The following is a 25,501-nucleotide window of genomic DNA, read 5'->3' as shown; positions in this document are numbered from 1 at the left end:
GATTGTTTCCTAGGCAGCATCTTTCTCCTTTTCCCCAAGGTCATCTAAACGTTCCATTACACTTATCTTCTCGACAGCCTTCTTTAAAACAAAAAAAGGAAGGTTGAAGATTGATAATTATTCAGTACGGGGTGGTCAAGGGACTACATCTCTTTCATGACCAATGAAATCAACCCCCTTTCCAAGAATGCATTAACTACTACTTTCAACTATCTCCAATGCCACCTTGCTGGCTTTCACCAGACCAGCAGGGCAGTGATGCAACTAATCTCACAAAGAATTCTGTGCACTTCAAATCAGTCCCAGATTCACCTTACAAGATGTTTTTTCTCAGCTGGACTTGACTAACTAGTGACCCATTCTGAGGTCACACTGACCATTATAGAATTGAGAATAAAACTGAAGACATTTGTCATTTTCCTTTGAAACAAAACAGCTTGTTTGCAGGGTGGTTATTATGGTTTGCACTGTATATCTGTGGTAAGTGTGCCTCTGGATCTTTTCTAAGAGTAGCTGGAAGGTATCTTTAGAATGTTGCCTTGTTATTTCATGTATAGTTTTCTTTGTTCAGGTAAAGTCATGAAACTCCGTCCCAAAGCAGAAGAGGTTGCAACTTTTTTTGCAAAAATGCTTGATCATGAGTATACGACAAAGGATATCTTCAGGAAAAACTTCTTTAAAGACTGGAGAAAGGTATATCTTTTATGGAAAGATAGCTTGTAGTGGGCTTCTTCATCCTTTTAAAAATACAAACATTTACATATGCCTGTTTCTGGGTAGATGAAAATTTCTCTCTGATGTAGGGGTCCCCAACTGCCAGGCCACAGTTCACTACCAGACTTTGAGTGATTTGGAACAGGGCCATGGAAGTGGCAGGCTAGAGTGTACCCCGTTTCTGTGAGCAGTGGGCATATGCACACACACTTCATTTGCCCGCCATGTAGAACCATCCCCCCACGCTACCTGCCAATCCACAAAGCTGGAAAGGTTGGGGACCTCTGCAACCTTAAAGCATGGGATTCAGCTTCATTTATATGTTTATAAAACCTAAATTTATAAAAACTAAGACATTGGTTTCTCATGTCTTTTAGTAGTGCAGTTCAGTTTAGAAGGAATCTAGGTGCTTGTAACTCGACAGCAAAATTGCTTCTTGTCTTGGCATTAAAATTGATTTCTAGAAATGTCCAAAGAGATGTTGGTATTTATTATTACTTGCCTACTTCTACTTTGACATCCGAGTCTGAGTTTAGCTCATGGAGGAAAGATAGGATATAAATATAATAACTACATTCATTTATTTTATTTATCTCATTTAACTAATAATACTTTATTCTGTTTTTCTTCTTGCAGGAAATGACTCCAGAAGAAAAGGGAACTATCACCAGCCTTAGCAAATGTGACTTTGGTCATATGAGTCAGTATTTTAAGGCCCAAACAGAAGCTAGAAAGCAAATGACCAAGGAAGAAAAGCAGGTATCTTTACTTAGGATTAGGCTCTAAAAATGTTACCTTTGAAAAATAGAAGTCATAATTGGAATGCTCTCCAGCTATACTGCATGTTCTCAGTATATCGGATTTATCAAGTATCTTTATTTCCATTACACTTAGTTCTTAGTGGGGTTGCAAAACTACACCAGACAGAAATCATGCACAATTTGGGGGTCCTTGACTCACAGGTGTGGCTTAAGGAATAGATGGTAATTGTGGCCCTAAATGCTTTTGTATATATTGGTCTTATGACTTGTTTTGGACCAGAAAACATTACATTGCTTATGCTTTACTGTAATGCACTCTACATGGAGCTGTCCTTAAAGACCACTTGACTACAACATGGTGGCACAGCCAACTGTGGGCATACCACAAGATGCCTAGGTTACATTATGATTCCATGAATTTCCCGGCACTCAATACATTTCTGGATGCACTTGAAGGTGCTTTTTTTAATAACTTTAAAAGCTATTCATGTCATTGGTCCAGGTTATTTGTAAGACTACCTTTGCCCAGGTGTTTCTGTACAGCCCATTAGACCTAGAAGGGTAGGAATACTTTTAGACTATCTTTAAGCATGCCATCTAGGAAGACCCGAGAGGTAGGCCTTCTCCTTGGCATCATCTGCTCTTTGGAATAACATATCCCCTGAGATTCATTTGGTCCTGACCCTGTGGACATTTCATAAATCCTTGAAGATCTGGGTGTTTCCCCAGGTATAGAGCCTGTTGGTTGGATAAGCCCATCATTGTAGTTTTGTCTGACATTATGTGTTTATCCTCATGTGCTACTGCACTGTTATTTTGATGTTTTTTTGTATTTATCTTTTTTATCTGCTCATTTTTATCCAGTATTTGCTGTCCAGAGTTATGGTTGCAAGACAGGCACTACATAAATTGATACTTTAAAACATTGAAGCAAAATCCTTTCATTCTCTTTGTACATAATCACAGAAACGAAGGGATACGGCTAAGTGGAATACAAAATATTTCAGACTAAACTGCCATCTTGTAATAACCATTATTTGATATCTCTGAATTAGGTCTGTTTTACATTCCTATTTATTTCTCTTTTTTAAAAAACATCTGAAATAGCTGGTTCTGTATTATATATAAAAGGACATGCCCTTCTTCCGGATTGATGATTGAATCATGGATTATCTTGTTAGAAATAAAAGCTGGATACTAAGGAGGTTCAAGGATAAAGATATGGGTCTTTACTTGTAGCTTGAACATTTTTTCAGAACCACCTGTGATATACTATACACAGCACTTGTTTTGAACAAGGAAACCTGAAACTTTCTGGGGGGAGTGAGGAAAATTCATCTTACATGATGCTAAATTTATGTTCATTCAGGTTTAGCCCTAGCTTAGTGTATGAGGGCACACTATGAGATACTTATCTGAATAAACTCACTGAATTAAATGGGATTCACTTATTAGTAGATCTGTATGCAATTTCCTGAGGTAAGTGTACATACTATGGTTATAAAGCACTCAAAATGATCTTGCTGATCAACTTTCAAACCCTTTCTGCGATGTGTAGACCAAATGGCATTCTTGTATTACACATGCACTAAGAGTCTGTGTCTGGGAATCTGCTAAACAACAGCTAATTTATTTGATCTGAATAATTGATTTAGCAGCTTTGGATATGTTATGATTTTTTATCTTTGTGTGCATGTGTCCCTCTAGAAAATTAAAGAAGAGAATGAGCGGTTATTAAAAGAATATGGTTATTGTGTCATGGATAACCATAAGGAAAGAATTGCCAACTTTAAGATTGAGCCTCCAGGTCTCTTCAGAGGACGTGGCAATCACCCCAAAATGGGCATGCTGAAGCGACGAATAATGCCTGAAGACATCATCATCAATTGTAGCAAGTGAGGATGGGAGACTTTGCATATTTCTAGGAAAGGGTTCTGATTAGAGAGAACAGCAGCTAAATACAAGCTTTTAACTCAAACAGCATCTCTTTCAAGTTAGTTCTATCCATAACCCCCCCCCCGAAGAAAAAAAAACAGTGCATTTTAGCAGATAATGCCAATTGTTGAAAGTACATAAAACAATATGTCATTAGTATGTGAGGATAGTTTTACTTTAATATAGTGTGAAATGTTAAAGTAACTCATACTCAGGTCAGCTTTGTAATTTATAAATGGCAACTGCAAGTGGTTATATTTACATCTTATTATTTTGTAGAAAATTTAGATCAGCTTATATTTGGATACATGGGATGTCTTATTCTAATCTGCAATCTGCCTTTCTGCTGTTATATATACAGCTTATAAAATAAAATATAAAAAAATAACAAAATCCATACAAATTAAGATTAAACACTAAAGTCAAGACAAAGTTAGTATAATAGGTCAAAAGAGATGCAGTTTTGCCGCCTTCCTAAATTCTGAGAAAGTGGGAGCCAGTCATATTTTCCGGGAATAAGACATTTTTCATAGGCCATGTAGATAGCATGACAAGCCCAAATGAAGTTCCTAATTTAGTACAAAAATGAGATTATTTCATACTCAAGATACTGACAGGGGATCTGTTGGAAACTTTTTGATTCAAGACCTAATGCAGTCTAAGGCCAAAGAACAGCCTGGCCACATTGCAGAAAAACTTAAGAATCATTGGTAGGTTTATGTCTGAGGAGCAGCATTTTATCCATAATTTAACAAATTTAAAGGATTGGAGGATAGGAATGGATAGCATGGAGCAAAATGAGGCGTAACAGGATAAAATCATTGTGAACCTGACTTCAACAGCATTTGACGCACTGTCTTCAAAACATTATAGTGTAATACACTATTTACAATCTGAGGGTTTTTAAAATTTACAATTCAATCTTATTGAGGCAAATAATGGCAGTCAGGCAAAGAAGGACAGAGTGATTATCCATTCTTATTCTTTTTTATTAGCTTCTGTGCTGCCTTGGAGAAAATGAATTCCTAGTTAGACTAATTTTGGAGAATTTGGCCATAAAACTCTGCTAATTAGCTTAAAATTGTGGCTCATTGGCAACATTCATATTGTTTGTTGAATAAGTTATAATGACCAGAGTTATTTAAGAGTGTTGCCATAATGGATAAGTCCACATGTCACACTAAAGCAAAAATAAATTGACCGCATTAGTGGCTTTGTCCTATTTATAATCCCTGCCTGTCAGTTTTGCTCAGAATAAATTTTCATTTATAAAATATATTCATGAATGTATAAAATTGAGATTCACATGTTCAAGCTTGTCTGATTATTAAGCATTAAATTCTACAAATACCAACTGTTTTTCATCTAGAGTTGCAAGTGGCGACCAAACAAATTGAATGAAATACTCATAACAATAATAATAATAATCAGACAACACTATCTTCCCATCCTTGGGAAGGACTCTATAAGTAGATAAAAATGTCAACTGTGTGAATACCCATAATAATAAGCCAGTTTGTTCTAATGATTAAGGCACCAGGCTGGAAACCAAGAGAGGTGAGTTTTAAACCCCCTTAGGCATTAAAACTAGCTAGGTGACTTTGGACCAGTCACTTTGTCAGCCAAATCCACCTCACAGGATTGTTGGTTGTGGGGAAAATAGGAGGAGGGAGCATTAGGTATGTTTACCACCTTGAGTTACTGATAATAAAAGCAGGATATAAATAAAAGTGTAGTGTATCATACTGTAGTAGTTTGTTATGATGCCACTGTTCATTGCCTGAACTTGCTGAATAATTAATTTGCTTGCTGATATTCTATGGCCTCTTTATGATTTTTCCTATTTTGAAACGTCTCTGTGTTTTTCCTGCCTAGGGATTCTAAAGTCCCTCCACCTCCCCCTGGCCATAAATGGAAAGAGGTTCGACATGATAACAAAGTAACCTGGCTTGTATCATGGACTGAGAATATTCAAGGATCTATTAAATACATCATGTTGAATCCCAGCTCTAGAATCAAGGTACTTTTTGTGTCTAGACTATTTCTGTCATGACTAATGCTTTTGGGAAAGATATACTGTATATATGAAAATCCAAACCAGACTTTTTTATTTAAAAAAAATAAGATAAATTATTATATCTTAAATGGGGTTTTAAATTGCTTTTCCCTTCTGAAATCAGAAGAATCAATCAAAAAGTAGGTCATATCTGATCAAAATAAATGAAAAAATGTATCTCCTCTTCAAATAAGAGCTATGCTACACTTGAGCCAACCTATCACGTTTCCTGCAATTTTCTTGGCAGGGTGAGAAAGACTGGCAGAAATACGAGACAGCTCGGAGATTGAAGAAATGTGTAGATAGGATTCGAAATCAATATCGAGAAGACTGGAAATCCAAAGAGATGAAAGTGCGGCAAAGGGCTGTGGCACTGTACTTCATTGATAAAGTGAGATTCTGACTTTTACAGATTCTTTTTGGTGTAAATAAATAATACTCCTGAATCCAACTTTGTACAACTTTGGCAAGAATGAGGTATAGCAGGTACTGGAGAAATCTTTGAAGAATGATAGGAAGGAATTTAAATGGACAAGAACTATTATCTTGTAAAGCTGGGATAGGCAACTACCTCCAACAAATCAACTGTTCAGATAAAGCTCTGCCTACTTTCCTAAAATGTATGTACACAAATAATTTAGCTTTTCATTTTGCAGGTTCAGAGTGTATAGAATATTCTGCAATAACAGCTCTAGTATTAAAGAATTAAAAACAGAAGCATCTCTGCTTATAACCCTATGTTGTGCTTATCTTATTTACATCAGTTTCCATGTCAGCTTATTTAAAGTGCATATACCCATGAATCCAAGTAGTCTAAATATACATAACTTTTAAATTAGTGTAATCCTTCTAGTGAATTTGCAGGTACCTCACTCTGGAATTTCAAATAAATAGCTTCTTAGCTTAGTGACGTAACCTTCGCTGATCAATTACATGATTAAATGTTTTCATCTGTTTAAATTGACCTATTTTTTTCTGTCTCACTATTCAATATTTGTAGCTTGCTCTGAGAGCTGGCAATGAGAAAGAAGAAGGGGAGACCGCTGACACAGTGGGCTGTTGCTCCCTCCGTGTGGAACATATTAATTTGCATCCAGAATTAGATGGTCAGGAATATGTAGTTGAATTTGATTTCCTTGGAAAAGACTCCATAAGATACTATAACAAAGTACCTGTTGAGAAAAGGGTAAGGGACTCTACTAAAGAAATCCATAGACTGGTAGCTTTATCTTTTAATTCTCAATCTTTTGATTGCTCTTCATGTAATCATTCATCTTGATTGGTTCAATGTTTCATCAAATTCAGCATGCACAGTGCTATAGCTTTATTATTTTGGGAAATCCTCAAAAAGTCACAGAGGCAGGGTCACCTTGCTGTGCTTTGTCTCCAGCAAATGCTGATAATAAAATCCACATTTTTTTATATTGAGTATGAATAATAATTGTTTTGCAATCATAATCACTAACATTCTTCAATATTCCTACCTTTACTATTTTTAATTCCAGAAACACATTCCTTATGTTTACCTTCTATTTTATTACCAAGTAAACAGATGCTTTCATCTGTCCTCATAGAAAATGGGCTCCAATACATTGATTCACCTTAAGAATTCTGTTGTGAATCTTGGAAATGTATTAACAGTGAAATAATAGACTGCTAACTTTAGTTACATATAACAAACATAACTAGCACATTGCTGATGAAGGGACTCAAGTAAAAATCCAATGTCACGCATTTGGTTATGGTTTGCATAGCCGTGGTTGGTTGTACACGTTAGGCCATAAATCTTGGTTTACAAACCACAGTACCTGAGTTTGTACTTGCAGCCAAAACCAAACAGTCCATGTCATTCAGAGTTTAGCAAACTGTGTGTTTCCAGTAACCATATTAATATGGTATCAGGTAATATAGTGAGAAAAGTAACATGCCAGCAGACTCTTCTGTTTCTTTGCTTTATGTTTCTGTCCTTTGTAATCACTTTTAGGTATTTAAGAATCTTCAGTTATTTATGGAAAATAAGCAGCCAGAAGATGATTTATTTGATAGGCTTAATGTGAGTATCTTCTTTTCCTACATTTGAAAGCTGTATAAACTACTCTAAACTGGAAAGGATGTTTCTTAAACTTTCTTCTGTGAAATTAATACCTATTGGCTGTTCTGGTATGGCTTGGAATAAAAGAGCCAGTTTGATTTAGTGGTTAAGGCACCAGGAGACTATGATTTCTAGTCTTGCCTTAGGCATGAAAGCCAGCTGGATGACTTTGGGCCAATCACCCTCTTTCAGCTCAACTTCACTCCACAGGGTTGTTGTTGCAGGGAAAATAGGAGGAGGAAGAAGTAATAAATAGGTTCACCACTTTCAATTATTTATAAAAATGATGAAGTCAAGATTTAAAGAAAAAGCTTTTAAAAGACATAATTTTGCATTTAGTAAAAAATACAGAGCTGTCCCAGAATATATTAGCATCATATTGTTAGCAGCCAAGTTTTGATTTTATAAAACATTGGCAAATGAAAATACATCTGTCATTGGATCTATGCTATTCTAAAATATAGGTAATTTAGAAGAGAATATTTGTAGCTCGGGGTTGAACTGTGGGTTCTTGGTGTTTTCTGGGTTTGTTATTTTCTTGCAGACGTTTCCTTACCAAACTAGGCAACATCAACACTGATGATGTTACTTAATTTGATAATGACATGTGTGCAAGAAAACAACTGAGCTCAGATAGCACAAAAGTCCATACAGGTAATTTGTCTGCACTGGGAGAAAAAAATAACAATGTGAGAAAAGCCATATATGTATGTATGTATGTATGTATGTATGTATGTATGTATGTATATATATATTCATATATTCATATATTCATTCTTAGGTTTTTGTGGGTACTTACATGTATGGTATTCAGCTTTGTTCGGGTATTTTCCCACGTCATTATAGTTGTGCTTTTAAAGTTGTAGCAACGTTTCGGCAGAATCTCATCTGCCATCATCAGGCTTCTGTATTGTGTTCGTCTGTGAGTCAGACTTTCACAGCCGTTTCAGTTTTAAATTATATATATACATATACATATATATGTTATGTCTCACCTGGACAAACAAAGTAATAAGTCCAAATTTCCAACTGAAACACAAATAAGCAGACAAGTCCGGTAATTACAGGGTTAAATTCCTTAAGCCGACAACATTCTTGGCAGTCTCACGCAAGCTGTCTGCCAAGTCCAATAAGGAAGCAGGAACATAAATCACAAGCTGTCGGCACACACAGAATAATTCTGAAGCTTCTGTCACTAAATAACATGTTGTCCCGAACAAGAACCCAGAGCTAACACACCCACTTTTATTCCCTGTGGGGCGTGTCAGTCTCTCATCTCAGCCTCTGATTTGTACTTTCTTTCTGCGTTGCATCTCACGCTTTTGCCTGCGTCTTTGCCTCGCATCAAACCAACATTCCTCAGAGCCAGAGGCTCTGATACGCCCTCCTGGTTATCTGCCGACACAACCGGGGAGGAAGGTCTTGCCGAAGAGGAAAGTCCTGGGGAAGAAGGCAATTCCAAATCCTCTAACAAAGCAGGCTCAAACCTCAGAGCCAAATCCTCCTCTTCCTCATTGTCCAAGTCTGTGTCCTCTAACAGAGCAGGCTCAAACCTCCGAGTCACAACATATATATGTGTGTGTGTGTGTGTAGGTCTAGGTGTGTAAGCAGTGCAAGCACGAAGCCGAAAGCCCCAGCCTGAGGATGGCGAGTAGGACCTCACCAAGATACTCTTAATCTTCCACGGGAAAAGACCCGAACACACATAGACCTACATACCTGTACCCGTGAAAATCTATGAAAACAAATATATATACATATACATACACACACACACACACACACACACACACACATATGGAATTTATTTTACTCATGAAAAATTACTTTGTTTTAACTCCTTTAAATATCTTTCCAAAAATGAAAACCATAGTATTTATATCTTTTTAACTGTTTTATAATACATTTAAATTTAAATAATAACTTAGAAGATGCAGAAGTATAGAAAAGTATAGAATTATCTTTCCTTTAAATATAGATATAGATATATACGTATATATATTTTCATATTCATTTCCACCATCCTTTTAGGGTTAATAGCCATCATGTTAATATCACACAGACATCATCCAGCTGAGTAGAAAGGAAGCAAAAGTTCTGAATCCTATGAAGGAGAATGCAGGCCATTGTACAAATGCCTCAACTTTATAGCTCCTCTTGTTTAGGATACAGTTACTGTTTCTATCATTTGTACTTCCAGTTAAATTTGTTGATATTCTTCACCATTTGTTGAATTGGTATATAATTTTTTTCCTCCTTTCCCCTCCCATCTTCCAGACTAGCATTTTAAATAAGCATCTTCAAGATCTTATGGAAGGGCTGACAGCTAAGGTATTCCGAACATATAACGCCTCTATTACACTACAGCAACAACTAAAGGAACTCACAACCCGTAAGTATCTTTGAAATAGCCTGTCTCATCTTTTCTATCTTAATTGCAATACACCATGTTTTTTAGAGTAGTAACTCAAGATATAGTAACTTCTGGCCTTCATAATTAGGGGTGCAACTGCTATATATGCTCAAGACTTCCTGACATTATTTTTCAGTTGTAGGAAGTTAGCTTTTCATAAATGTTCATTTTGCTATATGGAAAGAAATGTGTTTCTTTTGAATTCTTCCAGCGGATGATAACATCCCAGCAAAGATCCTGTCTTACAATCGTGCCAACAGAGCTGTTGCTATTCTTTGCAACCACCAGAGGGCACCTCCAAAAACCTTTGAAAAATCCATGATGAATTTACAGACCAAGGTAATTTGCCTGCTAGGTTTTTAGTTAAAAGATAAACTCAGTTTAATTAACTATATAAAGTCTCTCTTTTGTCATACTTCTCAAAGTACTCCACAGATTGCTTGGGTTTGTTTTTACAGACTTCCCGTGTATTCTATTTGGCTTTGTTAGTGAAATACCTTCTTGTGTGCAAGATAATCATATCAAGACATTCTAAAATCTGTGTTATCTCTGCGCCTGTAAATTTTAACTCTGAAAAACAGTAATAAGAGATACTTAGTAAAAGCAAAACAATTAAGTATACATGAAGAATATGTGTAGTGGTTAAGATGTTGAATTAGAAGCAGGAAAACTCAGTCCTGATGACTTTTAGGCCAGTCACTCTCTTTCAGCCCTAGATAGGGATTTTTTTAAAAACCCTACCAACCTGTATTGTACCACCACCAGGTCTTTCGAATGCACTGCATGAAAGTTAAGGGACTTTTTAAAGAGCCATTTATAACACATGTTTTTGGGGTTATGGGGTTTAATCATTTTAATTATTAATTGTTTAACTGATCATTTTAATTGTTTTAATGTGTACTGGGACAGCTTGGTAACTGATACTTTTTTAAAACATTTTTTGCAAGTGTCTGCTTTTCTCAGATCAACTGAATATTGATTCATTGTTTGATAGAAATTGATCAACCAAATTGTTGCCAGAGTCTGACATTGTGGACTAAGAGAGAGAAAGCCCCAGCTGTCTTTCATGCATATGGCAGGACTAAAACTTACAATCTCCTGGTTTCTAGCCTGGTTCTTTAACTATTAAAACAATTATGTAGTGTAATGAGCATCATAAGACTTAGAATCTTGCTATCCATGTTTTCTGCTGTAGTGAACCTGTATAAGCCCCCCCAGCACCGTTTATTGCAATCCATTGCCCCCTCCACACTTCAAAACCATTATTAGTTCTGCCCATGAAAAATTATAGTTTATCCACTTTAGGGTACTGTAAACAGCTATTAATTTTGCTTTTCCCCCAAACATCTTTTTAAATTTCAAAAATAAAACAAATATTAGGCTTTATTATTCATGAGATATAAGATGAGAGTTTTATTTTCTTCTAGATATTCTGTTATAGAATCTGAAAGAGTCTTTAAAAAATAGTTGTCTAAATGGTTCAGCTTTTCAATTGTAATTCCTTCCCATATCTATACTATGATTTATCTGTTTGCATGATCTAGATTGATGCCAAGAAGGAACAGTTGGCCGATGCCAAGAGAGAACTAAAAAGCGCCAAAGCTGATGCCAAGATCCGAAGGGATGAGAAATCTAAAAAGTAAGTTTGACTGCTCTGACATAGCCACATTTGCATGCATTTTCTTATTTCATATTGGCCCCAAATGAAAGATATTTTAAAATGTCTGTTATCACAATAGTTTGGAAGACCCTTTCACCAAATAATGGGAAATCAAATCAAATCTTACATTTTTATTCCTTGGGTAATAGAGGAAATTTAAAAGACATAACTTTTGGGAGATGCTACAGAGTTTTATCTCCTTCATCTGGCCACCCTAGTCATGTGAAGAGCTTATTAAAGGCAGTTTTGTCTTCATATGTGTAAAGGGCAATATTGTTAAACAATGGGATGTGACAGTGTTAACCTGCTAGAGAATAGGTTTTCTTCTTTTCTTATATGGTTCTGATTGCAAGGGCAGTGAACATCCACATAGGACTGTTTAAATAAATACTTGGACACCCAAGAGTCACAAGACATGAAAAGATATCACTGGCAACTGTCCTGCACATTTGAGCCAGCAGAATTTCAGCCTTCTTATACCAAGTAGAAAGATGCCCAGGTATGTCTGGAAAGATGCTTCAACTTTAGGGTATACTAGACATCTGATTTGTTGAATCATTGTTTTAGCTATATTTCTTTACCTATACAGAAATAGAATGACCACGGGTGGGCAAAATAAGTGAGAGTGGAAGCTACTTCCAACTTCCTGACAGCTTGATCACTACTGACCATTCTCTGGTGGCTGATGGCACCACCAGTCTACCCAGGCTATGGAGGGCTAGGGTAGAACTAGTCTATTAAATCTTTAAACAGTAACATGGTAATGCAGCAGCAATGAAGTGGCCACAGATTTGTCAAATTTCAATCCCACAAATCATGGCTCCTGGATTTTGGGCACAGAACTGTGAGTTAGCCCATTTGAGGTCCCTTGGTTCAAAACCTGCTGCCCTTTGATCCACTATTTCACCCAATTAAAGGTTATAGATATCAATTTTTAGTAATATATAAATTTCTCATGACTCCAAGAAGTCAGTAATTTACACATTGCTGTCCCTGGGCAGATTTGTACTGTTCAAAAACATACATCAGAATTGGCAAATCAGATTATGAGCCACATTTTATCTATAGCAAGATAATTCATTATTCCTTTCTTTAGCTATCATATTAAGATGAGGTATACATATTCTCGGTTAAACAAATCTATACAAAAGAACAAATTAAAGCAATAGCCATGGCCTTCCTAGTGTCTGCAGTTTAATCATCCTGCAAAAGCTGGAAGTTTCATATGGACATTTGTTGGAATGAAGCCCAGAAGGCCTTTGATTCAATTTCCTTCCCAACCAAGGTCTTTCTGGGCCACTTTGGATAAGTCATCTTATCTGCCCACTGTATCTATATAAGGGACCTAGTCCTGACATACCGTAAACTCTGATTTGGAGACCATGGGAAATAAGCATTGTTAAGGATTTTACACTTCCAGTACAGGGAAATGACGATAATCCCTTCTCAGTTCTGCATAAGAGTAAACTTAACATGTGTTTAGCAGTCCACTTAAGGATTTTTTTTCCTGCATGGATACCTAATTCCTTTTAATGAAATATATTTCAAAATGTTACCTAACGTTTTCACCTGTTTTATTTATTACTTCTCATCTTTTACAGGACTGTGGAAACTAAGAAGAAGGCTGTACAAAGGGTGGAGGAACAGCTGATGAAGCTGGAAGTTCAAGCAACAGACCGAGAGGAAAACAAGCAAATAGCCTTGGGTACCTCCAAACTAAATTATCTGGATCCTAGAATTTCTGTTGCTTGGTAAGTTCTTGTTTGAGAAAGGAAGATAATATTTTGAAGTAAATTAGGCTTACATTTCGTGGGTTGGCAAGTCCTTGTTTGCTTTTGTTCATATTTGGCTTTCCAAGACAGTTCTGTTCAGCTAGGTACATTTCGCTTTTCTTGATTCATACAGCAGTTTCAAAAGGCTGATGCAGATACAATTCAATCGGTATGAAACCTACATTTGGTAGGGGCAAAATAAGATTCTGGGAAGTAGAATTTGGGTGAACATTTTCTTGTATAGACAAAAGCAGCATGTTAAAGCAAAGAATTTTAGTTGGTGGGTTGTTTTTTATTGTGCCAAAATACTCAAAGAAGAAGTGCTCTACATCTAGTCAAAAACGGTGTATCAAACAAAATAGTATATCTTATTTGCACAAAAGAATGCCATTAAAAAGTGCCCTTAACTGTGGGAGCCTTTTAAAATTCAAGATAACTTCAGGAGTCAAATAGGTGTATTTAGTTATTCTGGGGTGTGTGGGGAAGCTTCATATTGTGGTACAAAAAGAAAGTAACAATTGAATGATGGCCTTGGGGGGTGGTTTAGTCACAGAATAGGTGATAACTCATATTTGATGCGTCTGCTTATTCAAGCATTTTAGGTTGTGTACATCCTTAAAACTGAAAAAGAAGAAATAAGTTAACTATAGATAACATCAGTTATTAACTTATCATCACCCATTATGTAGTCCTTTCTGCTTCAAATTCTCTGCAAAAAGCAGGTTTTATCATTTTGACCTTGTGAGCAAACAAGATGCAGCATGCTTTCTTAGGAAAATTCTACTTGGAGCAGACAATTCTGGCAGTAAGTAGGAAGTCTCTCCGACTAAAATGGCAGTAATGTAACATAAGGAGAAAAGCACAAACCTGGAAATACAGATTCTACTCAAATTAAATCAAGAGTAAGGAACAATATGAGTTGTAAATAATGACTTGCATGTTCTGAAGATTCAGGAAGCCACAGGCCATATAGGTATTACGTGTTGAAGTCACACTGAGGTCTTGCTTTGACAATTCTTATGAAATTTTAAAAAGTGGAAAATGCTACATTGAGCACAAGGATAGCAATTTGGCATACTTGCTTTCTAAATTTAATAGCCTTTTTCCTCAGACTCCTGGTTTCTTGATTGCATTTGAACTAATTATGCATTATAAATTTCAGGGAAACAATACATTGAGGTTTTAACCTTGGATGGTAACAGTATATGCTAGTGTTTTCACATTCAGAACTGTAGAATACCTTTCATAAAACACACGATTCAGAACTGTAGAATACTTTCCATCAGGACTGTGGATTGGCTGACTCAGATTACTTTCAAGATGGAATCACTATAGTTACTTTGAGATCAAGACATCATTTGTAGAAATGCAATATATCTATGTTTGCATATATATGAGGGTTACAATTTATTATATATAGGATTATAAAATTTAAAATCACAATTACAGTAGGTTAGGGATGGGCATAGATACTTCTACAGATATAGAAGTATTCTCTTGTGATCCACAGGTAAGTATGATGATAGAGTTTAGCAACAAGTCATAAATTTGCCCATGTATATTATAAATATTAGAGTTTCAAGCATAATTAGAAACTCAGTTAGAATGCCTATTTTACAGTGTTCCCTAAGATTTCTGGCAAGATTTTAAGAATTGGTACTAGACACGATCAAGTCACTCCATCATTTATAGTGTATGTTATAGATTTGGAAAGTGTATCTCTGAAATTTTGATTTGTTGAGATTGCAATACTTCTGTTTAATTGTCATCAATTATTTGATTTGTCTCTATTTACCCTCCCCCTCTTTTTCTCCCCCTCTCCTTCCAATTTTAAGGTGCAAGAAATTTGGAATACCGATAGAGAAAATATATAATAAAACTCAGCGAGAGAAATTTGCCTGGGCAATTGACATGGCAGATGAAGACTACGAGTTTTAATGTGATTTTAATGGGCTGGATTTTATGGAAGAAAGTAGCCTGATTTTAGGGAGATTGATAAACTGTGAGCCTTACTTGTTCTTTATATTGGCGGGCGGGGGGTGTCAGAGGGGAAAGTGAGTGTCTGATGAAATACCCAACATCTTTGAGTACAGATATGCCTGGAAATATTGTAGAGGAGCCAAGACAGTTGTCCTATGGACAACTTATTTAAATCTGTTTCAGAGACCTAAATTCTAGCTGTATGGTCGTGTTTATCTCTGGAGTACAGTAAAGACAAGTGAATGGAGGAATTTGTTAATGTTCTGCCTGACAAATTTGCCGTTACATTGAAGAACTTGGAAATCATTATCTACTGTATACAGAATCCAATGAGATATTGATATGTTTTTACAGTTAGGGTTTTGCAATAACTTCTATATTTTAATAGAAAATGGACTCCTTAATTTCTCCCCACCACTACCACCCTCATTAATTTAACACAACTGAAGCCCTTAGCACACTGGTTTTGGCCACAATGGTCCTGGAAACATCCTGTTTTCATTTTTACTTGTCACCATCATGGTAATGAAATCTAGAATAAAAAATGCAACATCTCTTCAAAGCAAAGCATGATGGGAATATCCTTCCTGACTTGAGTGTTACTTTTTTTTGTTAATGTGAATTTTTAGTACTTCTAATTATTTTAAAATATTTAAACTTTTTTTTTCTTCTTGATCTTAAAGATCATGTAGATTTGCAGAAGATAGGAGGGAAAGGACTGGGGAGGGCTAATGGATTATGAGTACAAACAAATTTGTGATGAAATGTATTCCCATCATACTTTGTTCTAAGTACATTATATATATGTATAGATATATATATAAGAAATATCCACATTTGTGGATTTTGTTTTGTTTTTCCTATGGCAGATTTATTTTCTCCCCTCTTTTTTTTTTTTAATAAAAAAGCCTTTCTGCTCTCTTTTACTTGAAAGATTTTATTGTGTAAAAAGAACTTTCACAGGTCAATAAAATTTTGAGGGAAGTGAGCTTTGGTCCAGAAAAAAAAAAATTAAAAAAATCAAGATTTAGGGCTTTTATTTTTTTTCTTTTGTAATTGTGTACAAAAAATAATAAAAAAATAAAGCAGAATTTTAATGTGAACTCTTTTTTGCTATAATCCATTAGTTTTAGAAGCATTGTTAGCTTAGTGTGGTGCAAAGGCAAGTTTCCCAGTCTCTCCTTGACAAGTATCTTCTATTTTTATCATGAATTCCCTTTTAATCAACTGTAGGTTATTTAAAATAAATTCCTACAACTTAACACAATGCCAGCATCCGTGTTTTCTTGTACCCAGAAGGCCACTGCTTGGCTGCAAACCAAGAGCTGCAAAATTCTTTGTGGAGAAGAGGTGTTCCCAAATGGATTATTCCCCAAAATTTGGGTCAAGACTAGAAGTGGAGGAGAAGTTGGGTTAACTCATCTTTTTGTTTAAATTCTCTCAATTCCCTCTTAACCAAATAGTTTTCCTTCAGCATTTATATTTCTGTGAGTTTGGTGATGGTTTTCAAATTTTAAAAAGTGTGTATTAATTAAAAGTATCTTCAAAATACATTCTGAACTTAGGAAAATACTCTTTATTAGACATGCATACAAATGTTAGTGCTCTTTATGAACTGTTCAGAATCAATGCCGAGAATGAGTTTCGTGCAAAAAGATGAGAAACTGAAAGTAACAGATTTGCTCATTTAGTTGAGTAGTCCAGTTCCCAATGGCTTCCAACATTACAATTATAATTTTTGGGTTTTGTGTAGTGTTAGGCAGATAAGATTCTGCATAAATGGCAGAATTCTGCATGTTCATAGCTTTTTACTTAGGTTTGTATCCACAGTTACAGTTGTTTTGGGGGTTAGAGAAGGGTATCTGTTCTTTGCCAGTTGAAAACCAAGAAAATGCCTTAAAAAGAAACTTCAAATGAACCCCTCTATAGCAACAGCAAAAGTGTTAAGGCTTATATATCGCCCCTTATAGCACTCTGGGCAGTTTGCAATGTGAGTATTATTTGCATATTATCCCAAACAATGTGGGCATAGTTGTAGCAGCTCCATGGTCATATGATCAGATGCTTGGCAACTGGTTCATATGATGATTGCAGTGTCCTGGGATCATGTGGTCACCTTTTGTGATCTGACAAGAAAAGTCAGTGGGAAAGCCAGATTCACTTAACAACCATGTTACTAACTTAACAACTGCAGTCATTTATTTAACAACTGACACAAAAGAATGTAAAATGGGGCAAAGTTCACTTAGTTTGCTTAGCAGCAGAAATTTTGGGTTCAAATTGTGGTTGTACGTCGAGGACTATCTTTACCAGCAAGATGGGACCACACTTATTTCAAGATGAACTTATTCCAAAGGGCAGATACTGCAACAGAGAAGGCAGACTTTCTGGGTCCCAATAAGTGACACTGTTTAATTGAAGAGACTTAGAGAATTCAAAGTCTGCCAGCACACACTGGACAGACTGAAACCAAGGAAGGTAAGCAATCTCTCAGCCTGGCCCTGTGCTATGTAAGATTTTACAGCTAATAACCAGCACCTTGAATCACACTCAGAAGCAGAGTGGCAACTAGTGCAGCTTGCAAAGCAAGTTTTCACATTGGCATACCAAGACATGCCCATAACTGCTTGTGTTACTACATTCTGGGCCAACTGAATCTCCCTGGTGTCTTGCAAGAGCAGTTTCAGGTACAATGTATTGCAGTAGCCAAATCTTAAGGTAACTAGGGCATGAGTGACTATCTGAATGGCCGCCTAATCAGAAAAGGATGCCACTGGCTCATTAGAGCCAAGCAAAGCCCCTTCTTTACTACAACTGCCACCTGTTTAAGAGTTGTGAGTCCAAAAGGCCTCCAGATAGCACAACACTTCTAAGGAACATCCAAAAATATGGATTGAAAATCTTCCGAAGCAAGAAATCCTAATTTCCACGGGTACTTCATCTTGGTAAGATTGAGTTGGTTCCTTTCCATCCCTTCAAAGCCTCCATTGGTCAGCCCAAGGTAAATGATATAATTGGGTATCATTAGCATATTGAATATGCTGAACTTCAAACCACCAAATGACCTCACCCGTTAGCTTCACATAAATGTTAGAGGGGAGATTGTGGCAAATGCAGAAAAGGAGCCTAGGGGATGACCTCCCTCTCTGCCGACACCATGAACTGGCCATGAAAGAAGAATGAGAACTATAAAATGGTGTCTCCGATTCCCAACCCCCACAGCCAGTTCAGAAGGATACTGTGGTTAAAGTTGTCTGAAAAATCAAGAAGCATTAGAATCAAATATCAGCTCCAGAACTCTGCCACGGATCATTAAGGGGAAACAAGCCTGAATAAGTACTTAAAACCCAGACTGAAATAGTTCTAGTTAACATCCTAGCTAGGTCTGTTTGAAAACAACACACTCTTTTATGCCAGCAAAAAAAAATGTAGTGCTAGTCTCCCTTGATTTACTCTCCTATTGATCTATTTCTATGCTAGCTACTGTTTAATACCATACTGTTGATACTTTCACTTCAAATTCTGTATCTTCTGCCTCAAAATTGATTAAAGAAACCATATTTATTTGTATCAATTTATTTCATTAGCAATAGAACTTAAACTTACATACCACTTCATAGTACTTTAAGTGATTTACAGAGTAAGCATATTGACCCCAACAATCTCAGTCCTCATTTTACCAATCTCAGAAGGAGGGAAAGCCGAGTCAACCTTGAGCCAGTCAGAGTTGAACTACAGGCAGTGGGCAGTTAGCCTGCAGTACTGTGTTCTAACCACTGCACCACCACAGCTCCTAGTGTTAGAATTTATGTTATGGCTTATACAGAAAAATATTTACTAAATGGACTCCCACTGTATTGCTATAGAAAAGGAGTAAATCATCTTGTTGGAGATGGAATCAAAATAAACATGTTTTTGCCATGTCTTAAAGTTACTAATCTCTGGAAAAAATAAATATACATTAATCTGATCTTGAAACAAAGTTTTTTTTTTTTTGGATGCACACCTTTTGAACTACATACTACATGGAAATTAAATGGATTCTTGGATAGATGGATGATGTGCCATCAAGTCATTTTTAATTCCTAGCAACCACATAAATAGGTTTTATATTCTCCATGACATTGCCAGGAGCTTACTATTTAGCATTGAAAATACAAATTTATGGTTTCAACACTCAGCAGATTGAAGACCTGATGTTACTTACATCTTTGAATTGGTGGGCTATAGTTATACATGGACAGTTAACAATATTTCCTTGAAACATGTTACTCAAAATATTAAAATTTATGTTAAAAATCCATATATTTGCATGAGAACACTTTATGTCTACAATTTATCTTGTTATTGCATTTCACTTTCTAAATATTTGTTTTCTCTAATGTTCTATTAAATAAAGCGAAAGAAAAATTAAAATGTATAATTTTCTCATGAGAAAAACATGAAAGATGCTTTATTGGTAGATTTCAGGAGCAGGGAAATGTTACCTACAAGATAAATTTAAATATTCTATTCTTGCTTCATCACTACTGTTTCAGGTTGACGTAACAGAATATTTGGGCACAATGGTGGAAATATTAAAAAAATGTCCCGGGATTAGGGATGCATTGATAAGAAACTGTGTTAATGTAAGATATTAATTGTGTTCCAGGTTTCTCATGGAGCATCATATATTCCCATCACAGAGTTACGTTTTTCTTGTTGCAAACTGTTATGTTGCTTGTGCAGAGCTCAAGCTGTGTTTCTGATCTCTTCAGAGATAACCTCCAGTTGGACTATTTTAAGCAGTATAATTTCCTGTGAAACTGATTTTATCTTAAGCACACATGCAGGCCCACTGGAGGTAAGGAACTTTATCTAATCTGTTTGGTACAGTACAGGTATTCTTCAAATGAATTTAGCAAGTGCATCACTGGAGTTCAGCATTTAGTCTTCAGAAAAACATTAGCGGATACATGAATTCCAATTTTTCTGCCCAACTACAATCATTCTACCAGACCAATTTAATTTTTTTAACCTGGATGTACCTCCTTAGTCTTACAACAGTTGTTTTGGACTGTCCCAATTTATTGCAAATAGAAAATTGGTGGTTTCTAACTCATCTCAAGTTCCTGCTGTTACTCCAACACCCTTGTGGGCAGCCTATTTTCCTGCTAGACAGCCATTTTGTCTTACTCTGCTTCTTGGCTCAAGTCAACCATTAGAAAACAACTACCGTGCAATTTCTAACTATCTTGAGAATGAATATCTTGTTATTGTAGTTTCCACTGTGCCTTACTGTATGTGTGATTTAAAATTTACTTATCTCCTGGTTTTCCCAGTACAGCAACATACTAAGTTCATAGTTGTGTAAAAACATCCAGTTGGAATGTTATTGGCATGTTGTGCTACTATTACCATTCACTGGACTGATGTTCTTTGTGTCCAACTATTATATCAGTCAGCTAAGGGTGTGAGACAAGGTTGAGGATGTTCTCTATAAGTTCTTGACTTATAAAGAAATGGCAATGCTAAATGCATTTCATTATTAGAATGATTATAAGATGGAAAGGATAGTGACATATCTGGGCACTTTCATACAATCAGCTATAAAAAAAGAACACTTTCCTTGACATAGGAGTCACAGCAGCAGCAGAAGGAAGACATTATAAACAGCAATAGCACTTAGCATTTATACTTGTACAGTGCTCCATAGTGCTCTGTAAGCAGTTTACAGAGTCAGCATATTGCCCCCAACAATCTGGGTCCTTGATTGACAGACCACTGTGCCACCAGGGCTCCTGTAAAAAAAAAAAATAGTAAAAAGGGTAAATTCTAGTTCTCGGTTAGACATGGAAGCTAGCTGGTGACTTAACTAGTTCTCTCAGCTCTAGAATGAGGTCAAAAAAAAATCTACCTATTAACTCATCCTGGATGAGTGATGTAACTATGTCTCTGGACTACAATGAACATGGGATTTGGAAGGATGTTCTAAAGGCTTTTTTCATTTAATAATCAAAACCATAAGTTGCCTTTTCTGAATTAGATTTGATTAAATTGTTTTCTTTCAGAAGTTTGAGGAGTGGTTATTTTGGGTTGTTATTTTGCAACAGCCAGGTTAACAATTATACATGACTGATGTCCTGTATTTGGACATGCACCCTTGAATTTTTATGTTAAATAAAAATCTATTCTAGTGCAAATTGGTAGTGACTGAGCCTGGTGAGAATGATTTTGAGTTGGGAAAACAAAGAGAAGTAGGGTATTTTAAAAGGAATGGAGACAATCAGTCTCTGAAATGTTTATATTGTTCTTCCATACAGTGTGCCTCTTTCTTCTTACGAGTTTCTTTTTGTTCTACTTCCAATGCTATTTTGCAATTGGCTGGGCAATTTCCAATGCTACAAGAAAGGTGGTGTTTAATAAAATAAATATTTCCTTCATCCCAAAATGCATGTTGACTTTTACATGAGAGGAAGCTCTGTTATTTTTAAATGAGGTTGCTGAAGGTTTATTTTAAGATACCATAGAGAAAAATGAATTTCTGTTTCTTGAATGTAGGATTCCTATCTCACATCCTTTCTCTGCCACATATTTGTTTTCTAAATTTGAAATTTTATCTCTAGATGACAAGCAGAACTTTAAAATATTGAATTTGTGTAGGGAAAGAGGGAGGCTTAATTTGTTAATGTCTGCTAGTGTAACTATTACCGGTACCAATGGCTAGGAAATAACACTAGGAGACTAATTGCATTCCTGTCCATTTCTGTGCATTACTTGAATGCATCTGGATGACAACTGTGTAAAAATGTACAGTATTCTGACCTAGATAAGATTTTGGCATGTTACAGTAGGACAGTTTAACACACTTCACTACACAGTAGTAAATATTGATGCTTCATGATATTCATTTTTAATTCATTTAAACTTTTAATGTAATTTTGGTTTTGACTTAAGCAGAATCTGAAATCATTGATGGAAGTTCAGGAGATATTGTTTAATGCAGAGCTTATGTGGCTTTGATATATTTGTAATATACAAGCATTTTGCTAATTGCCACCTTAGATCATCTGTCCTAGAAATTGTCTTCAGTGTGCAGTTTCAGTGCACTTACCGCAAAAATTATTATGGAATTGGAATATAATCCCACCTCTATTACAACAGTGTAATCCTTTGGAGGGGCCGAGCAACAATTTAAAAAGTAATAGTTAATATATGAGATTTTTTTTTAAGTAACTAAACCATTGTTATAAATGGAAAGACATTTTCAAATTTGAAAGTTCATTGGAAAGCTTATCTAGCATGTATTCAATTCCATTCCAATATATAAAGATGATTTCATTCAAGTTGTATCTTTCCCCTTCTTAGTTTCAAAGACACACATTTAATTTAATTAATTCATGCTCTTTGCTATTTATTACCGTGTTTCTCACAAAATAAGGCCGGGCCTTATTTTTATTTTTTTGACTCCCCCCCCCCACCAAAAAAAAGGACTAGGCTGTCTTTTCGGGGGTGACTTAATTTCCCCCCTTACATCCTCGGGTGGGCGGGCGGCGACGGTTTGGATGTTGACCTCGGTGTTGGTGGGGCACTTCGTATTGGGAGACCTTCTGCCACCGTTGCTTTCCCTTCTCCCTTGCTGCCGCAGCTTTTATAGCAATGCCGCATTTGGTGCAGCCATGTGTAGCCAACCAGGGCTCCTCCCTGCAACAGGAGCCCGGCGGAGACACTCGGCTTCAGGCGCTCCTGTTGCCGCCTTCCCTTTGCCTTTGAAGGTAAAGCCAATTATTTTAAAAACGACGCCCTACTACAACAAAGCCTCCCCTGCCCAAGAGGGCAGCCCAACCCCACATGGGGAGGCGAATCTCCCGGGGCCGCAGCGCAGGATCGGCCCACCTTGGGAGAAGCGCCCAGCCACCATCCCTGCCTGACGCCGGGCAGAGCATGAAGAGCTTTGCCTGGGGCGCCCAGCGCAGCTGACAGGCGGGCCCTTCCCGGCAGCAGAGCTCTCACCAAGGCAGCGACCGCCTCCCTGCCGGACCCTCTGCTCATCCTGCCAGGGATGCGGGCTGGGTAGAGCAAGGAAAGCGAGCCACGGGTGTGCGCCCACCTGCCAAGCAAAAGAGCTGGGGCGACCTGAGCTTGGGTTCCTTCCCAAGTCCCTCCAGCGTGAACCCGAAGGGGCCACCGGGAGAAGCTGCCCGAGGCAGTGATAGCTCCCACCCATCCACGGACAGGGAGGCGAGGTGATGGCAGTGCTGCTTCCCTGGCCAGCAGAGAGAGCCCGAAGCCACCCATCCTTTCCACCCCTCGCCCAGCCCGTCCCCATCCCCACGCATCTCCAAATGCACCGGCAGCTCCAAATGCTGCAGCGGAATGGGCATCAGGCAGAGGCGCTGACTTGATGGGGCTCAGCTCGGAGGACGCGGTGCAGGCTGTCGCCTTGCCTCCCTGTCCACAGATGGGTGGGCACTATCACTGCCTTGGGCAGCCTCTCCCGGTGGCCCCTTCGGGTTTGCGCTGGAGGGACTTGGGAAGGAACCGAAGCTCAGGTCGGCCCGGTTCTTTTGCTTGGCAGTCAGGCGCACCCGCAGCTTGCTTTTCCGGCTCTGCCCAGCCTGCACAGCTCTGGCGCAGCCCTGGCAGGATGACCAGTGGGTCCAGCAGGGAGGTGTTCGCTGCCTTGGTGAGAGCTCCGCTGCCGGGCAGGAGAGCCTGCCTGTCAGCTGCGCTGGGCACCCCAGAAGAAGCTCTTCGCACTCTGCCCAGCGCCAGGCAGGGATGGCAGCTGGGTGCTTCTCTCGGGGTGGGCCGATCCTGCACTGCGGCCCCAGAAGATTCGCCTCCCCACATGGGGTTGGGCTGCCCTCTCGGGTAGGGGAGGCTTTGTTGTACCAGTAGTAGGGTGTCGTTTTTAAAAGAATTGGCTTTGCCTTTGAAGGCGAAGGGAAGGCGGCAACAGGAGCGCCTGAAGCCGAGTGTCTCCGCTGGGCTCCAGTTGCAGGGAGGAGCCCTAGCTGACTGCGCGTGGCTACGCCAAATGCCATGGCATTGCTCTAAATGCCACAGCAGCAAGGGAGAAGGGAAAGCAATGGTGGAGGAAGGTCTCCTGATACGAAGTGCCCCACCAACACCAAAGTCAACGCAGGCAGCACCATATCCGGGTATGCAACAAAACTACTTCCTAACAGCAAGCCCCCCCCCCGCCATTCCCCCCCATTTTGCATGTTTAATATAGGCCTTAATTTGGGGGAAGGGCTTCATTTGATTTTATGCCGATAAAACATGCTGGGCCTTCCTATTGGTGGAGGCCGTATTGTTGGAGAAACACGGTACTTTTACATTCCAAGTTGCAGTCTTCCATGTATCAGGATCATAATCTGATATTTACCTCTGCTGTTCATCATGGCTTTAATCAATCATGTTTTTTACATATTTGTCAGCAAGATGGATTAAGTGTTGATTATATTTCCTTCCTTAGATTATTTCTGCACCATTTGTAACATCTTCTGGAGTTATCCAACCATAATTTTGCCAAAATAACAGTAATTAGGATTTACACTACTTCAGCACCAGTTTGGTAATGTTAGGAAGTCTCTCTAATATGGAAATGACTTTATCTGAATTCATGATACAAGCAGTATTCCTCACTAACAATAAGGACTATCAGTATCTGACATTTTTTGCAAATTTTGACAAGTATATTCAGAAGCTCAACTAAAACCCAAATAAGCATTTTAAAGTATTTCATCCAGCTAGAATCTTTCTTGCAAGTCAACATACCATTGTTCATATCCCAACTACCAAGAGGTATATGCAATGTAAACAAGAGAAATAAGTCACAATCTCCTGTATTCACAAAATTGTACAGCATGGAAAGACAAAATAAGCACAACAATGAAACAATCTTTTCAAATGGTGTATAGCTTGGAATTCCTCTTTTCTGGTTTTGTACTAGGTTTATAGTAAGTATTTGTCATGTTAATAGAAAAGCTAATCGTGCTTATTTGACAGGATTTTACTGAAAATTCTCTTACAATGAATTGACATTCTGCTCATTAAATCCAGTGGCACAATCTTGAAGGGCTTTCAAGAGCTTTACAAAAAAAGACTTGCAAGAGTCCTGGGTAGACTGCAGT

At 37.6% G+C, this 25,501-nt stretch overlaps 1 protein-coding gene across 1 annotated transcript in view; it reads left to right on the top strand.

The window, feature by feature from the left end:
- The window catches only part of TOP1 (DNA topoisomerase I), a 59,373-nt gene extending 42,723 nt beyond the window's left edge, over positions 1-16,650 (top strand). Inside the window, exons 10-21 of the mRNA XM_026697589.2 lie at positions 572-693; positions 1,351-1,473; positions 3,183-3,370; positions 5,286-5,430; positions 5,714-5,857; positions 6,467-6,652; positions 7,451-7,519; positions 9,836-9,950; positions 10,183-10,310; positions 11,516-11,610; positions 13,233-13,382; positions 15,239-16,650. Coding sequence (XP_026553374.1) covers positions 572-693; positions 1,351-1,473; positions 3,183-3,370; positions 5,286-5,430; positions 5,714-5,857; positions 6,467-6,652; positions 7,451-7,519; positions 9,836-9,950; positions 10,183-10,310; positions 11,516-11,610; positions 13,233-13,382; positions 15,239-15,341 — 1,568 coding nt within the window. The 3' untranslated portion in view covers positions 15,342-16,650. The remainder of the gene's footprint in view (positions 1-571; positions 694-1,350; positions 1,474-3,182; positions 3,371-5,285; positions 5,431-5,713; positions 5,858-6,466; positions 6,653-7,450; positions 7,520-9,835; positions 9,951-10,182; positions 10,311-11,515; positions 11,611-13,232; positions 13,383-15,238) is intronic.
- Positions 16,651-25,501: the final 8,851 nt, after the last annotated feature.

This window comes from Pseudonaja textilis, chromosome 3 (assembly GCF_049901715.1).
Source record: "Pseudonaja textilis isolate UNSWEBS1 chromosome 3, rPseTex1.2, whole genome shotgun sequence".
NCBI classification, from domain to species: domain Eukaryota; kingdom Metazoa; phylum Chordata; class Lepidosauria; order Squamata; family Elapidae; genus Pseudonaja; species Pseudonaja textilis.
The sequence above is the reverse complement of the archived record's forward strand: the minus strand, read 5'-3'. Positions and strand labels throughout refer to the sequence as shown.